At 35.5% G+C, this 17735-nt stretch overlaps 1 protein-coding gene across 1 annotated transcript in view; it reads right to left on the minus strand.

The window, feature by feature from the left end:
- The window catches only part of LOC113049880 (complement C3-like), a 52913-nt gene extending 44068 nt beyond the window's left edge, over positions 1–8845 (minus strand). Inside the window, exons 1-16 of the mRNA XM_026212635.1 lie at positions 8688–8845; positions 8417–8612; positions 8110–8278; positions 7421–7494; positions 7253–7341; positions 7026–7108; positions 6834–6921; positions 6285–6387; positions 6078–6198; positions 5885–6000; positions 5455–5601; positions 5114–5317; positions 4790–4981; positions 4579–4722; positions 4372–4501; positions 3991–4032 (exon numbers count right to left, since the gene is read on the minus strand). Coding sequence (XP_026068420.1) covers positions 3991–4032; positions 4372–4501; positions 4579–4722; positions 4790–4981; positions 5114–5317; positions 5455–5601; positions 5885–6000; positions 6078–6198; positions 6285–6387; positions 6834–6921; positions 7026–7108; positions 7253–7341; positions 7421–7494; positions 8110–8278; positions 8417–8612; positions 8688–8758 — 1969 coding nt within the window. The 5' untranslated portion in view covers positions 8759–8845. The remainder of the gene's footprint in view (positions 1–3990; positions 4033–4371; positions 4502–4578; positions 4723–4789; positions 4982–5113; positions 5318–5454; positions 5602–5884; positions 6001–6077; positions 6199–6284; positions 6388–6833; positions 6922–7025; positions 7109–7252; positions 7342–7420; positions 7495–8109; positions 8279–8416; positions 8613–8687) is intronic.
- Positions 8846–17735: the final 8890 nt, after the last annotated feature.

Below are 17735 nucleotides of genomic sequence, written 5' to 3' on the forward strand. Positions count from 1 at the left end.
AGCTACGACACATGATGTCTGTTTCTGTTGCAGAAAAGCTAGTTCATGCATTTATGACCTCTAGACTGGACTATTGTAATGCACTTCTAGGTGGTTGTCCTGCTTGTTCAATAAACAAGCTACAGGTAGTCCAAAATGCAGCAGCTAGAGTCCTTACGAGGTCAAGAAAATATGATCATATTACCCCAATTTTACAGTCTCTGCAATGGCTACCTATTAAGTTCTGTATCAGTTACAAATTATCATTACTTACCTATAGGTCCCTAAATGGTTTAGCTTCTGCGTACCTAATTAGCCTTCTACCACGCTACAACCCATCACGCTCCCTAAGGTCACAAAATGCTGGACTTTTGGTAGTTCCTAGGATAGCAAAGTCCACTAAAGGAGGTAGAGCTTTCTCACATTTGGCTCCCAAACTCTGGAATAGCCTTCCTGATAATGTTCGGGGTTCAGACACACTATCTCTGTTTAAATCTAGATTAAAAACGCATCTCTTTCGCCAAGCATTCAAATAATGTATCTCTTAAATTATGAGTGTAGCTGCATCTGATCAAATGTGCATTCTTATTCATTAGCTTGAGTTAAAATAATTTTACTTTGTTGGATGAGCAGCTATGCTAATGATGTCTCTATTTTGTTTCTATGTTTTGCCACTAGGATTTACACAAGCTCCAAGCTCCAAAAATAAACTTGATTTTGAATTGAATTGAATTTTGTGGCTCAGATAAGGTCCAGTTCTGGTTAATTTCTTTACTCTTGGCTGACATGTGGCATTGCTATGGCCTGCTTGTGGCTCAATTTTTGGCAAACAGGAGCGGTCCGCCCAAGTGCCATCATTCCACGCTGCATGTGGGCCAGATCATCTTTCCTTGGGTGCCAGATGTGGGCCAGATCTGGGCCGACACAATGTTGCTATGTGGGATAGCATTACAAGCTATCAATATTTTCTGTTAAACTTAAATAATTGTGAATTATTGCCATTAAAAGACCAATCCATGCAATCATTTTATAACATAAAGGTAAAAAAAGAAGTCAAATACTTGGGTATTGTAGTGACTAAAGACAAAACAATCTCTAAAAAACGAAACAAAGAAGACAATGTAGACAACTGCAAATAATTTCTAAGTAGATGGTTACGAAGAGATCTTTCCATTTTTGGCAGAATTCTGTTAACTAAAAAGGACAGTTTATCTAGATTAATATACCCAGCTTATTCCCTTCCAATAGCACCCCATATACATTAGTTAAAACTATCAACAAACTAAATTTTGATGTCATATGGCGGAATAAATGTCATTATATAGCCAAGCAGGATTTAATTAGAACTTATGAGGATGGTGGTGGTAATGCAATGGATTTTGATTGTATGAATGGCATGTTGAAAATTAGATGGTTAAAAAAACTATATTCAAAATAAAAATTAATTGTGGTATTATATTCACAATCAGATTTTTGAAAATCGGCATTAGTTTTCTTCTCAAATGTGATTTTGATTTTAAGAAACTTCCTATGAAACTTTCAGATTTTCATCAACAGGTCCTTCTGTATTGGAAACTAATATTCAAGCATAATTTCACACCACGCAATACATCTGGAATAATAGGTATATTTTGGTAAATAGAATATCTCTTTTTATTTCAGAATGGTTCTCTTAAGGTATCTGGGCTATTGCCCACTTCATGGATATGGAAGGAAATATTTTACAACATGTTGAATTCTGTGACAAATTTCAAATTAGTTGTACCCAAAAAAAGTTTAAACAGATTGTGAAAGCTCTCCCAATATCACTTGTAGCTATAATTAAGCAGGATTTAATATATTCAAATCACGCCTTCCTTAAGACAACTTTGCATTAATGGTATTGATTTGCAAAATTACAAATGTAACAACAAGTTTATAGGGAACTGTTTACTTAACTGCCAAACAAGCTCTCTCAAAAGAGATTATATTCTCAAAGACTTTAGTAAGGAGATAATAAAAAAGATTAGAGGTGATTACTTAAAATTCCCAGTCCCGCCAAAAAACGAAAGAAATTCAGTTTAAAATTATAAATAGGATTTATCCAACTAATGATTTCTTAGAACGAAGATTTAAAATAGATGTAAGAAACTGTAACTTCTGTGAAAATGAACCTGAAGATTTGGATCATCTTTTCTGGTTGTGTGAAGTTGTACAAAGGTTTTGGCTGGACCTTCAACAATTGTTCATCTCCAAAAGAATTCAAATTATGAATCTAACAATTAATGATATAAAATTTTGTATTTTTCGAAATGATCACAGTGATTTTGGCATTAACAATGTAATTTTCTTAAAGGTCCTGTTCTTCGTGATCCCATGTTTTAAACTTTAGTTAGTGTGTAATGTTGTTGTTAGAGTATAAATAATATCTGTAAAATTCTAAAGCTCAAAGTTCAATGCCAAGCGAGATATTTTATTTAACAGAATTTGCCTACAAAAAACGACCCGTTTGGACTACATCCCTCTAGTTCCTGCAGTAATGATGCCACTAAAACCGCAGTTCCCTCTTTGTCTGGAGAAGGCGTTGTTTTTTTGTGGACCACAACCGGTAAGTGTATTTTATTATTTAAGTTGGTGCGTTTAACAGTTTCTGTAACTTATTACACAAAGGGCAACGCTGTTTAGCTTTGTTAACTAGATGTTGGGCTGTGCAAAAAAATCGAATGCGATTTTCATGCACATCTCGTCAGTAAAAACGCTCCTGTGATTTTAAGTACATTAAGTCCAGCACGTGCTCCTGCCCACTTGCTTCTCAAAACTAGACCAATCGCGTTTCCAGGAGGGCAGCGCGCGCTCAGCTGCTGTCGATTTACAACACAGGAACCGCTGGCCCAATCAGAACTCGTTACGTATTTCTGAAGGAGGGACTTTATAGAACAAGGAAGTCATCAGCCTGTTTTTATGACAGTGAAAACAGCGTTATATAGGTGAATTGTGTGAAAAATACTGTTTTTTTACGCTTGAAACATGAACACGTTATATTGCACACTGTAAACACAATCAAAGCTTCAAAAAAGCAAAAAAGCTTTGTTATGGATTAATAACAAGAATGCAGTGAAACTAGCTTCTTTAAAAACAAACTTACTGAATAATTGCCCTTTTGATTCATTTTCTTTTGATTATGTGAATGCCATCTTTATCATATATAACATGCCCCATGTTCTTCTGTTCTTTTATGTATTTATTTTCTAAGATGTGCACTGTAGAATTATTGTAAGATTTTCACATGGTACCTGATTTGTTTGTATTTGCTTTGTCAATTTAATAAAAAACAACAACAACAAAAAAAAAAAACTTCTAAACCCATGTGTCGGTTAGGTTTAGGGGCTGGGTTAGGTATAGGTAATTCGTACAAATACATTTGATTTTTGTAAAACCTCGTAAAATATGTCTAAACCTCTGTGTCGGTTAGGTTTAGGGATGGGATTAGGTGTAGGCCATTCGTAGATATTCATATCTCCTAAAATATGTATTGCCATGAGATCGGGTTGCAAGGGGTCTGAGAATGCGGGACTCTGGGTGTGGGACTGTAGATGGTTTAGGGTTTAATTACCCTTTAAACTTGCATTAAGTAATTATTTTTAATTTTCTTTAGTAACTTTCAGAAAGGTGTACTCGTTTTATAACTTTGATTAGAACATGTTATTTTCCTAAACAATTTAACATGCTTCGTTGGTAACTGATTAAGCAGACATGCTGGAACATTATATCTCTAAAAACCCTAACATGTCATCTAAGTAAAGAGTAATTGCTGAATTTGTTCAGTTTTAGAGGGGATGCACTCATTTATGAAGCATATCTATGCTGCAACTTTATTCCAATACACACAATTTAATATATATATATATATATATATATATATATATATATATATATATATATATATATATATATATATATATAACAGAAGAGAGGAACTCTAAAAGCATGTTTAATATTTAAAAGGGTTGAATCAGAGTTGCTGTTTCTCACCTGATCGCCGTCTTCTCTTTGAAAGGAAGGGACAATCAGGTGCTAGAGAAAAACATATTAGAATGAAATTAGCAATTACACCCTGATGCATGAAGCGGAAATTATATTAATTTATAATAAATATTAACTAGGTGCAGTGCTGTTTCAGCAGTGATCAAAGTAACTTAAATTAGTTAACCTATAGACACTGGAGACATTCAGGAACAAATACAATAAACCATTAACTGTTTAGTGAATTTACCACTAAATCTCTCAAATATCTAAATCTGATGATTTTCTAATGCATGGTGTGTATTGACAGTGCCTTTCTTGATTATCTTTACAGAAAAAAAAGAAGATATTTTTATTAAAAATGAAGAAATTACTAATATACAAACATACTTGTTCTGGTGTTGGTTCCTCCTGCAGTGCTGGACTCAAACATCAGACCTGCATCAGTGAAAACCCCCATACTGTCCCTCCCACCTCCTGCTGTACAGCCGGTGTCATGCTTCTCTATGACGTCCCAGATCTACAGCAACAAGAGACCATTTATAAACCAGTCTCAAGTGTTCAGTGACTGTTGAGATGCTGATGAAGATCCTTCACCTGAGTCTGAGTGAGTCTCTTCTTGTTCACAGCCTTGTCAACCACCACCAGACCAACTTTAGCTCCAGGATCTCCAGTTATCTGCAGCTTGACCTCATCTCCTGTGCCATAAGTTTTCATCTTGTCCTTCACCTTAATCTGGAGCTGTTATTAAATGAGACACCGAGTCAGACCTCGAAACATCATCTATATTTTGTGATGGTTCACTTACCGTTCCCATGCACGTGTCCTTCACATTGACCCAGACTGAATCAGACACCACCTCAGACGAGCCCACATGGTAATAAGCCACAAAGCGGAAGGACGGAACCATGTCTTTGGTTACAGGCAGAGACAGAGCCACTAGAGATTGTCCCCTTTGCTTAAACCTGTCTGCTTTTACAATCTGACCTTTACTCAGGATCTGAAAATGAGACAAATGAGAAAATAAAGATATTAATTTACTCATAAGAATCAATTTTAAACAAAAGCAATACACAAGTTTTACTTAAATCAATAACTTCTCTGCTTGAATGATGACATGACTGTCACTCACCATGTATGTGTAGTCTTGATCTTTGACTTCTGGACTTTGTACAGTGTACAGATAGACTCTCACTGAATCACCGATCTGAAGCTCTGCAGCATCAATGATGATGTGCAGGTAGTTTTTGGAGCCGTCTTTGGGCTTGTAGGCCTGAGCCGTCATCTTCCTCACTGCCTGCTGATCATCTCTTAATTGTGGATCTTTGGTCTTTGCCTGGAAAGAATAAATAAATAGTTTTCTGATGTGCTGTGAACAATATGCTCCAGTGCTTCTTCAACATCTGTTAACTGATCTATTGTCCACTAGTGAAACTGACTGAACACCAGTGCAGTTATGATGGCAGGTCTTACAGTGATCTCCAGTGCTGAAGATCCTCCCGGAGTGTTGACCATAACTTTCGCAATGCCATTGTCTCTTGTTTGACCTTTGACCCCTCCAGGATTGACCTCCACTTCCACATTCTCAGCAGGTGTTTGGTCAGGATTTGTTACATAGACCTTTTATAAAACCCAGACCCAAAATTTATGAAATTGTTCCACATTTTCTACAGCCATTCTTAACTTTCTAATTAACAGAGAACTTTAACTGTAAAACTGAAAAAAAAAAAAAAGAAAAAAAAAATAATATATATAATAAATAAATAAATAAAAAACCTTTGTCTGTGCTGTTTTTTAACTGTTTTTCTATGTAAACGACACTCGCATATCACTGCTTTTCAGCGTCTTGCACTTGAGTGCCATTTCCTTTTACAGAATAGAGTATAATGTGTAAATCAGCTACCGAGACAGTGAAGGGCATCCCGGGTTTGAAGAAGTGTGGTGTTTTTCTGAAGTGGATGGTGTACGGTAACGTCACAATCTGAATGCCTCTCCTTTCTGCTTCCACCATTTCACTGCCTGAAACACACGATTAGCTTCTCCTACAATCACACACGTGCAGGTAAACGTGTGCAGACAGATCTGTCCAGTCTTACCACTTTCTGTTAATAGACTGACTGAAACATAGATGGATCGTCCAACCAGCTGGTTAATGTTTGGAAAGGTCTTGGTGATCATCTGATTGGGCAGTTCTGCTGTACCCTCTCCTTTCATTATCTACTCATATATGAGAAACACAGCAACATCAGTCTACAAAAGGAGAAATGTGATTTTTGGTGTCTAAGGTGTTTATAGTCTCTCACCTGAACTTTTTGCAAAGATGCAGGAATACTTATTTTCTTCTCATCTTCCATCACACCAAACACCACAAACGCATTTCCATCCACCTTCTGTCCAAACAGGTACCTGTAAAAACACATCCAATATCTCCAGTAAAACTGAATGATGACGACTGTCCCTGATCTACATCCACTTCATTACATAGAAAAAGAGCAGCTTTATCATTTCTAAAAGTTATTTTTTTGTTAAGTCATACAGGTTTTAAACAATATGAGGTATTTTTATTTTTGAACTCTGACGCTGTTTGAGAAGTGTTTGTAGTTTGAGTGTTTGTGCAGATCGTGCAGATCGACTGGAAGTGACAGACACAACTGAAACTATGTTAATACTATCAGTAAAATAATTGTAGTAAATAGATAATTGTCTTTGTTCATTTGAAAGTTAAACTATCAGGACAAGAGTTGCACATATATAGTTCATTATTTTGTAGCTTACATACATATTTATTTTAATTGAGTGTGCTCACACATTAAACACTGATTTTAAATACAGTAAAAAATATGTTGTCTTACTTGGCTTCAATGTCGACTGTCAGAATCTCATCACGCACATAGAAGAATGACTTGCTGGGCTTTAATTTCACTTCAAATGTTGGAAGCACTAAAACCAAACCAGACAAAAGACATGCAAATATATCAATAAATACATTCTTTAACTTGTTATCATATGCTTACACAACAAGAGTTTGTAGACACAGGTCTTACCATATTCTTTGACCTCAAAGTCAGCAGTATACTTCTTCTGAGGAGTGTTTGAGAACAGTGTGACCACCTTCCAGATCCCAGGACTGAAAAAAAAAAACCAGAACATATCCAGAATCATACACACGTCTTCGTTCATGACATTAAAACGTGATAACAGACCATGAACAGCTAAGGATTTCCTGCTTCAGTAGTTTCAGTAGCTTCAGTCCTGATAGTGTTTTACACACCTGGCCATCTCAGGAATGGCATATTTGCCAGACTTCATGCCTTTCACTGGAAAAATCTTCTCTGATGAAACTGTGATGCCTTGTGGATTCTTCAGGAATACATAAATAATAATGAACAGCTGAAATGTTATGAGTGAGTGTGAGTGTGTGTGAAATAACAGTGTGTACCATGATTTCCACTGTGATTCCAAACTGACTGAGTGGTTCCAGGTTAGGCGTCAGAGAGAAAATCCTGTATTGGACTGCAATAGAGATGCTTTGTTTGAAAGTTTAATATATTACTATTTTTGTCTGTTAAATGTGATGAAATGACACCATAAATAGTTCACAACAATTTTTACTATGCATTATTATAACCCTCAAAGCTTAATAATCATCAAGAAATAATCTTAATCAGTAGATTTTTGGCCTGTTGTCAGCTCTGTGTTTACAACTTATCCTTGCTACTGTATGTGTAAATAAAAGCATTACTTAAATTATAAATTATTTTCATAATATTTAATGAAAAAGTAGTCATGTCCTTAGATTTTGCATCAATCCTGTTACCATCATTTATTTAGCTTATTAAAATTAGCATATCTCATATTCTAACATATAATATACAATTTATTATTATTATCTTTACTTAGCTTCAGACGATTTGACACACAATGCATTTTGTAGTCACTCAAAGACCTCTTTTTTTGTCTGAACAAATTTCAGTAAAAAAAAACAAAAAACAAAAAAACTTTTTAAAAAGCAAGGATGCCACTGACACTCCAGATGTGATTTTAATTGCTTTATGATGTCTCGCTGATGTAACAAATGTAAAGTTCTATTAACTCTATATCGGTCGTGTTTTCAACACTTAATGGTACCTGTGCTAGCAGGTGTGTAGATGGGTTTGTCTGTTTGGATAAATATATATCCAGACTGGAATGAAAGCAGGACCACTTTCTCCAGAGTGACGGATGGAAACTGAGCTTGTAGATACACATACTGCTTCTCCAGAGGATCATCAGAGAAGAAGTTCTGATCATCAGGAATCTAAATGACAGAAAATGAATTAGTCATCTGCCAAATTTGAAAAAAATGAAAGGCATTTTACAAACTAAGATGTCAAACTGTACATAATGCATCACACATACACCTACACAAGCAAAAAGTATGTCAAAGTGGCATCACCTTTATGTCTTTAAGGATTTGGAAATTGTTGGCTGCAGTCAGTCTCACGGATTGAGACAGTATCTCCCTGTCTTTTTTTGGGTGGTTCTTTACTATGATCTTCACGTTCAGGTCTCCTCCAGAGTAATCCTGAGCCTCCAAAAACACCTTCTCTGAGGAACCCACCCTCAGCAGATTAGGAGCCGACAGAATATACCTGAGGAGATCAAATCAGAGCGTTTGAGAACAGATCTGTGAGTGAATCCATGTACAAACAGTGTTTGATACTCACAGCGGGTCACATAGTGTGAGGAGCGGTGAGGAGAGCAGAACAACAGTCAGAAACAGCAGCTTCACCTCCATCCTGACTGTCTGTGTGTGTTTCTTCCTGTGAGCGTCTGTGAAGCTGCAGCAGCTCAGATTTATACCCACCTCCTCCACCCTCAGAGTCCAACCTGATCACTCTCTCTCTGTCTGTTTGCATTTGAGTTATAAATAAACAGACACTTCAGTTCACCAATCTACAGTCTAACAGTATAGCAAATTATACTTATGCTTGAAATAACAGTTTTCTATTTTTATAGATTTTATGAATCAAATATGAATTCAATATTTTGAATTCATGTAGCTCAAATTTCAAACTTATTCAGTGTCTAAGTAAAGCTGCTGTCATTGAGTTCAGTTTTGTGAATCAAACGGACATGAAGAACATGAAGAGTTCACAGCAGTCCAGTTCAGATTTCCTGTAAATGACCTGCAAAAACCGATTGTGTAAATTCAACCTTCGGTAAATTGGCAGCTGCTCTGTTGATCTTTTAAGGGTCGAAAGAATTAACAAACAGTATATATGGCCATGAAAATATGTTTCAACTCAATAACTGTGCTTTTATGTAAATGATGTTCAAATGAGTCCTCCATTGAAATGACAAATAGAAGGGCAATAAAGTGAAGAAACATCTGAATAATCTTTGTATCTATTTTATTGCCTGTTTATATTATATTACATTATATCGCATTATATTATATTATATATTTGTTTTGTATGTCATGTTTTAATTTATAAAATGGAAGTATTTTTTCTTTTTTCTTTTTAATAACTTTAATGGTACTGTATATGATAAACAGAGACAGAACACAGAACAGAGCTCTTGAGTGTAACTGCAGGAGTATATGTTTGGCATGAGCTCTGGAGGCAAAAACCATATATTTTTTATTTTATGGTGGATTAGGAGTGCCATTTAAATGAAAGGAAATTATATTTCATTTATTATCTTTCAATTTGTTATTGAAACAAACCAGTTTGACAAATAAATGTCATGTTTAAATTCATGTTTAAAATGGGGTTAAAACTATCTATGAATGGCCTCATAGACAGTAAAAGATTGCCTGCGAGCTTCTCCTCCTGTCTATACGGTAATTTATTTACTGTGGGACAGAGAGTCGCTGGTTATGACGCAATCGTTAGCCTATTTTTTCAAAAACTGCTTCTACGGGAACATAACGTAAGATACAAGGTAATGGAGCCTTTTATACATTTTCGTGTTTCTTTAGAAATAATTAATGGACAAATGGAGTCTTTAAACGCCTCAGATGTAAAGTTATTTATTGTCAAAATGACGCCAAAATGAATGGGAGTCAATGGAATGCTAACAGCAGGTGGGGGTCCGCTAGCCAATGGCGGCGCCCAGGGGTGCTTCAAAAAAATATGAAACCCTGCCCCCCTGGTTTAAAATCCACTGACAGGAAGTTGACAGTATTTATGGCACAGCTCTGCTGAAAAACATCTGCTGAAAAACAGCAAACTTACTCTCTGTAAGTTGTAGGGTGTTAAATGATTAGATTTTATATTTAAACATAAATAACCCTCTGTAAAACATATCCACCTGATTTTGCAGTGCAGTTTATCGGGTCCCGTCGGGTTCGGGCTGGTTCGGGCTTTTATATCATTTTACGTGGGCTCGGGCCGGGCCCGGGCTTGCGCTCCGGTTTGCGAGGTAAATGAGCATGTCATGTGATGTGTTTCGATTAGCACGTGAAACAGGCGAAAATGAATGCTGAGTAGGTGTAACAGAGGCTTGCCTCTGGCGATTACGTTTTGGTAGCACCAGCAACTAAAGCAAAGTCTGAGGTGTGGAAAAGTTTTGACCATGTTTATAATGAGAATAATGAGTGAATAATGACACAACATCAGTGAGCGCAGGACCGCGCTGAAGACATCTACAGTGGATTCATTAATTTTCCTCCACAAAAACATGCAGGCTTAGCCTAATCTCTGTGAGTAAAGGTTTTTCAAATGATAACTAAATATTCATTGAGTCTTAAATGCATAATGTGGACAGAGTATTTACGCTAATGTTGGCATTATTCTTTTATTAAATGTCAGCTGCTAGTTGCGAAGCAAATCCGGCGGAGACTTTATCTTAATTTTCGTTATTGCCAAAATACCATCTTAATTTAAAATGTATCTTAATTTAATTTGTTAAAAAAGACTAGTTTTTATTGGTGCGTTGGTCTATTTGTAGGCTAAATGAGCCTAGAGTGCTGAGATGTTAGGATGTTACAGATTACTTATTTTATTTCTTTATTCCAATTTCCAAGAGGCCTTGTCTACGTTAGTTATGAATACATTATCTTAAAACATGTATAAAGACTCATTCTTGACTCAAGGAAAAAAAAAACTATGTGCGTGCGTACATTTCAATGTCGTTGGTATGCCTTAATGATTAAAAACATGATTTTCCCATACTGTACATTATTGTAGCTCCTCTATGCCCAGTCGTCCTAAATCATGAACATTTGTGTGGTCCACAGTGTTTATTATTATTATAATTGTGACAAATAACTGGCTGCTGAGAGGATGAAAACAAAACATTTTGATCTAGCATTCAAATTGATGATTTGGTCTAAACTCAATGTCCAATGGATCTGCATGGTGCTACTGCCTGCTCTTGGCTTCATCGAGCTGCTACATGCCAGTCGTTATTAAGCAGGTCATTAGCAGAATCGTTTTTTCATCCAGCGATCATCTAAACAAATCTCAGATGTCGCAGGCTGTTTTGGAGAAGAGTTCACAGTAGTTGATGCCAGAAGAGAGGCTTCTGAATCAGTGTGTGCGCAGTCATGTGTCATTTGCATACAGTTTGGGCAGATGCATATTTTCTGCAAATTCTCGTCACGTGAGACCAGTGGATTGGCTGGTCTGTGCTGTCTCACATGCTGAAGCACCTACATGCAAATCTGATAACACAAAGTAGATTGTTTAAGATTGGAGAATGTTTCCACACAAACTCACTGGTTCAAACCGGTCAATTCATTTTGCTGGTCAAGTTATGGGTTGTGAGAACAGCAAAGAATCATGTGAGAGCTGCAAAGACAACTGCATCACTGAATGCACGTGTCACTGTCATCAACATCATCAAAGTGAAATGCTGGATGTGTGTGAGATTTGTGGAGTATGTACGGACAGTTTTCCTGGATGTTGTGATATTGTAGAAGTGTGTATGGAGTGTTGTTCAGACTGGTGAGTCGTGTTGTTTCTTTTGGCTACTGCTTTTTACAATCTGGTCTTTAATTTCTTTTTAAATATGATAATATAATTTATGCTTATTATAAAATAAAAAGCAAAATGCCTTACATATGGTCCTTTAACGAGTGACCTCTAACAATTTGTTTTCTGGTCCTCTTCTTAATCATTATGTTGAGTTTGCCTTTAAATATATCTTGCTAAATATATTTGAGAAGCAAAATTGTGTAAGATAATAAGAAATAGACTATATATATTATTTTTCAGTCAAAATAATAATTGCGTAAATACGTAGGCCTAAATATGTATATATATATATATATATATATATATATATATATATATATATATATATATATATATATATTTTTTTTTTTTTTTTTTTTTTTTTTTCAATGATTCACTATCAATAACCAATTCTGTTTTTGTCTCAAGTGTTTAATCTGTCCGAAGTAAATGGATTTCTGGAGATGAAGCAGTCAGGAGTGGAGAGCATCACCCAACATAAAGCCAATAACACTGCAATCTTATGTAATGATTGTTAAATATCACAAAGACAATTTTATATTGTGTGCTATGTTTGAATGTATTGAATGTTGAATGTATTATTCAATGTTTTAGTTATTCACAAATTTACTGAACTGATTGTAATCTGGAGATGATGAATTTTTCTCAGCCAGCACTGCAGCAGGTTAAAGCATTTACATGAACTTTAAAAGCCTGATTTCAGATCAGCTCAGTGGTGCTGGGAACTAATGCTCCAACACTCCACAGCCGACGGCAGTTTAACTGCACTGCACCTTAAGTTGACACATTTGACTAATTAATTAAGTTTTGTTTTTCAATGTTTTTCATTTTTCACATTTCTTTTTTTTAATAATTTGTAAAGCTTATTTTTTATATACATTATCAAATGAGGTTTCTGACTGTAAACATAATAAATATCTATATGTTAAAGCAGATCTTGCATGACGTCACTACACTAATATTAATCCTGGTTTCAGAACAACATTTGGAGTATGAGAAGGGTCTGCGGTGCACTTTAACTCTTTGTACGATCGAACTGATTTTGAATGATCAGTGCATGACCTTATCAACTGCTAAAATTAAATATGCTTTATTCATGCTCTGCTTTTGTCATATAACACAACTGACAAGTTTATTTTTCAACCACCAAATATTTATTTTTTATGTTTCAGCCATTTCATTTCCCCAAAAAACTAGAAACTGGACAAATGCGAACTTTCTACATGTAAAAACACCAGGGAAAGCAGGTTGTGGAGAAGATAAGATAGTAAATCTGTTATATTAATAGAATATAATATCATGAAAATTTGACATGGTTTTGTAAGTGCTATAATCAATCCCAGGTGCATCTACGACGTGATAAAGAACATCCCAGTAAAAAAAAAAAAAAAAAAAAAAAAAAATTGGTAAGCTTTTCTCTGCAAGCATGTAAAAAAAAAAAAAAAATCACTTAGATTTCGCTCACCCGTGACATAGAAAGGGGATCAATCTCTTGCTCATTTTGACATTTTTTTTTAGTCAGTCTTTATCTTGAGACAAAAATGTTTAGTATTTTGAATCTTTCATAGTTTTAGTCTAGTTTTACTCGACAAAAAGTCATTGCATTTTTGTCAACTTTAAGTCAAACTGCAGTAACTAACATTTTTATTTTATTTTTTTTTTTATGTAGTCTTCAAACAATAATAATCATTCATTCTTCTATCTTTAGACCAAATCAATACATTTTATGAGAAACTTGAATCAAGGATTGAATTTAGAAAAAACTTGAATAAATGCTGACAATTTACATGTTCGGGTGAAGTATCCCTTTAACAGTATAGTGAAAAGGGAGCAACTTCTAAAAACTGCTTATATAGTGCTGTATAGCGCAGCTTAAACAGTTTCTCAAATATAATTTATAATTTGTAAAAAAGCAGAATAAGACAAAAAGACAAATATGAAAGCGATACAAATTAAACTCATTTTTCAGATACAGGTAACATCTTTTGTTTTTTGGACTATCATTAATGGCACAGATAGGTACTTTATTAGGAATGCTGTCCCTTAGCCTGCACCCCGACGCCCTCATCCTCAAAGCCACTCAACTTGCACGTGTCAGTGTTTATGAATAGATTAAATGAAACGGGACTAATTTAATCTTGACAATCTATGTATCATTATAAAGATCTAAGCCTCAAGCATCGACGACAGATCGCTGTTTTTCGATGGATAGCTTATAAAGACTGTATTTGCTACATTTGTGTAAGCAGTACACATCAAAACATGAACATTAAAAACGCTGTACATTTATTTGTTGTTTATTTGAATAGGGACAGATACAAAACATAGATTATTACATAAAGAACAATCTGATGCATGTATCACAGTGTTTATAGCCATGGCAAATTCACAACACCTGTCCCTAGCAGACCCAGATCCGTCATAATAACGAGTCATAAACACATCCACAGCTGTAAATCCCGGTTTAGTTAGAAAGGTAAGGGTCCACTGAACAACATCTCATGAAGCACGTTTAGTCCAACGAAGCAATAATGTTGTAATATGGATCATAATTCCTTTGTTTACGTTTCATTTCTTCAGAGACTGAATTGTTTGCGTCCGTTATGGAATAACTCACGGTCGGAAACTGCTTCTTGGTAGTAAAAACACGGCATGGTTTTACAGCGTACAGTGTCACAAACAGAATGAGGCGATCCACCGGACAAAAAGAAGGAATGAAAAATAGGCGGAAGATAGTTTATGTGAATTTGGCACTCTCTCCTGAGAGCTGGTGATGCGCTCTGCGCACCTGTCAGCTGATGGAGGCGGAACTTACAGCGATCGTCCTTTTTCTTTCTTTCTTTTATTTTTAAACAGTTTTTATATATGTGAGAGTGTATTTTGGGTTGAATGTGAATGTATCTGCATGATTACCATCTGTTTGAGTGCAAATCAGCCCAAATCAGCTCTCTATTACTGTATGATCACGGCTATCGAAGTGAACGCGTCTATATTAATAGAGGGAATGGATTACAAGTCCATCTAAAAAAATTAGCATATTGTGATAAAGTTCATTATTTTCCATAATGTAATGATAAAAATTTAACTTTCATATATTTTAGATTCATTGCACACCAACTGAATATTTCAGGTCTTTTATTGTTTAAATACTGATGATTTTGGCATACACAGCAAAATCCCCAGTGTTAATTTAATACTCTTGAGTGTGGACTCATATAAACACTAAAGCAGTGTTAAAAGTAACACTGAAGCAGAGTTGAAGTTAATGAGATAATTAAGAAGTTAATTGAGTTATGATTGACCATTATTGAAGACACCTGATGTTAACAAGCAGAATCACCAAACGAGAAAATCACAATTTGTGTATCACCATTATAGTGGTCATTGTTTGATTTAGTTGGGATCTTGACCCTTCAGTTATTATCTTTAGATTTTATGTGGCTGTGGTGACTGAATTATATCATACAGACAGACCACAGCAAAGGCAATCATGTGTGCCGTTGATTGTGATTTGAGCTATTTGTTATAGAGTAACCTGAACGCCTTAGTTTAGATTTCTTTACTGCATTCATAAATTAAGTGAAAAGGAAGCAACTCAGCATTTCTGACATAGTATGACATGTTTTTAATAGTTAGTACTACATAACAAAGAAATCTTTTGTTTAGACACACAGACATCAGGAATCAGCGTGAGCATCACAACAACGGTGACCATCAAAAAAGCATGTTGTAGCCAATAAAAACTCATCCATGGCTCCCATCATGCATTGCGGCATGAATAAATTATGAGCTGAACTGTATTTTTAACTTTTTATTCTAACTATATGTTATTTTTGCTGTTTTTATGTTCATTTTGTATCTAGTTTTGTGATTTTCAGAGTTGGTCTGTTTATCTGAATATGTTGTTTGTCACCGTTGTTGAGATTCATACGTTGATTATTGTTATCTGTGTGTGCCTAAAATAAAAATTCTTAAAAAACAAAAAAATCAGAATCACTTGAAAGAGATACCTACAAAATGTATAGAAAATATAGATTTTTTTCATTGTGGAATCAAAGCTGTGACAATAATGGAAGTTCTACTCTGAGAACAGACTGTAAATGAGTTCAGTGATTCATGTCAAACAATGATTACATTAAAACATAATCATCAACACGCGATGATTTTTGCTCTTGGTTTGACAAACAAACTTTAAAAGTAAAAAGTTACAAGCCAAGATCCCAGCTAAAGCAAACATTGACCACTATAATGGTGACACACAAATTGTGATTTTCTCGTTTGGTGATTCTGCTTGTTAACATCAGGTGTCTTCAATAATGCTTAATCATAACTCAATTAACTTCTTAATTATCTCATTAACTTCAACTCCGCTTCAGTGTTACTTTTAACACTGCTTCAGTGTTTATATGAGTCCACACTCAGAGTGTTAAATTAACACTGGGGATTTTGCTGTGTACAGCTCATGAAAACCCAAAATTCCTATCTCAAAAAATTAGAATATTTCTTCCGACCAATAAAAGAAAAGTGTTTTTAATACAAAAAAAAGTCAACCTTCAAATAATGATGTTCAGTTATGCACTCAATACTTGGTCGGGAATCCTTTTGCAGAAATGACTGCTTCAATGCGGCGTGGCATGGAGGCAATCAGCCTGTGGCACTGCTGAGGTGTTATGGAGGCCCAGGATGCTTCGATAGCGGCCTTAAGCTCATCCAGAGTGTTGGGTCTTGCGTCTCTCAACTTTCTCTTCACAATATCCCACAGATTCTCTATGGGGTTCGGGTCAGGAGAGTTGGCAGGCCAATTGAGCACAGTAATAACATGGTCAGTAAACCATTTACCAGTGGTTTTGGCACTGTGAGCAGGTGCCAGGTCGTGCTGAAAAACGAAATCTTCATCTCCATAAAGCTTTTCAGCAGATGGAAGCATGAAGTGCTCCAAAATCTCCTGATAGCTAGCTGCATTGACCCTGCCCTTGATAAAATACAGTGGACCAACACCAGCAGCTGACATGGCACCCCAGACCATCACTGACTGTGGGTACTTGACACTGGACTTCAGGCATTTTGGCATTTCCTTCTCCCCAGTCTTCCTCCAGACCCTGGAAACCTTGATTTCCGAATGACATACAAAATTTGCTTTCATCCGAAAAAAGTCCTTTGGACCACTGAGCAACAGTCCAGAGCCAGGAATGCTTCACTGAAAACCCTAATAAGTTGACTGAACTAAATTTATTGAGTAAACTTGTTGCCTCAATTTAATTGAGTAAAGGAGTCTCCCAAAACTTACATATTTAAGTTTATTTAACTTGACGGTTTTGTAGACTACCTATATCCCTCAGAGGTTTAAATGTTGATACATGATTCATTTGAAGTCACCATTTTGGTGGAAAATGTTTGGTTTAGTTGGGATCTTGGTCCAGTTACTTCTTGTGTTAATTTGCCTCTTGCTGCTGTATTGGTGTATTTTAAAACGCTGTTTTTGTGGTGAAAAAAGGCAAATTTAAATGAGCTCATGTGTTATTAGATGTTTTTTGTTGATGAGAAAGTCATCACATAATACGTATTTGAGATCATAAAATAAGTTTTGTTTGATATTTTCAACAGGCACCAGGAGTAAAATACTTATTTTAAAGATGGACGAAATGAATGTGTTTGAAATAATTTGAGTAAAAGAATCAATCAAGTACTTACACACACAGACTTCTAGATGTAGCATATGCATCACAACAGTGGTGACAAACAAAATAGCTCCATAGCACAAACTCATCCTTATTTTCCAGCCTTTTTTGT

This window comes from Carassius auratus, chromosome 1, assembly GCF_003368295.1.
Source record: "Carassius auratus strain Wakin chromosome 1, ASM336829v1, whole genome shotgun sequence".
Classification (NCBI taxonomy): Eukaryota; Metazoa; Chordata; class Actinopteri; order Cypriniformes; family Cyprinidae; genus Carassius; species Carassius auratus.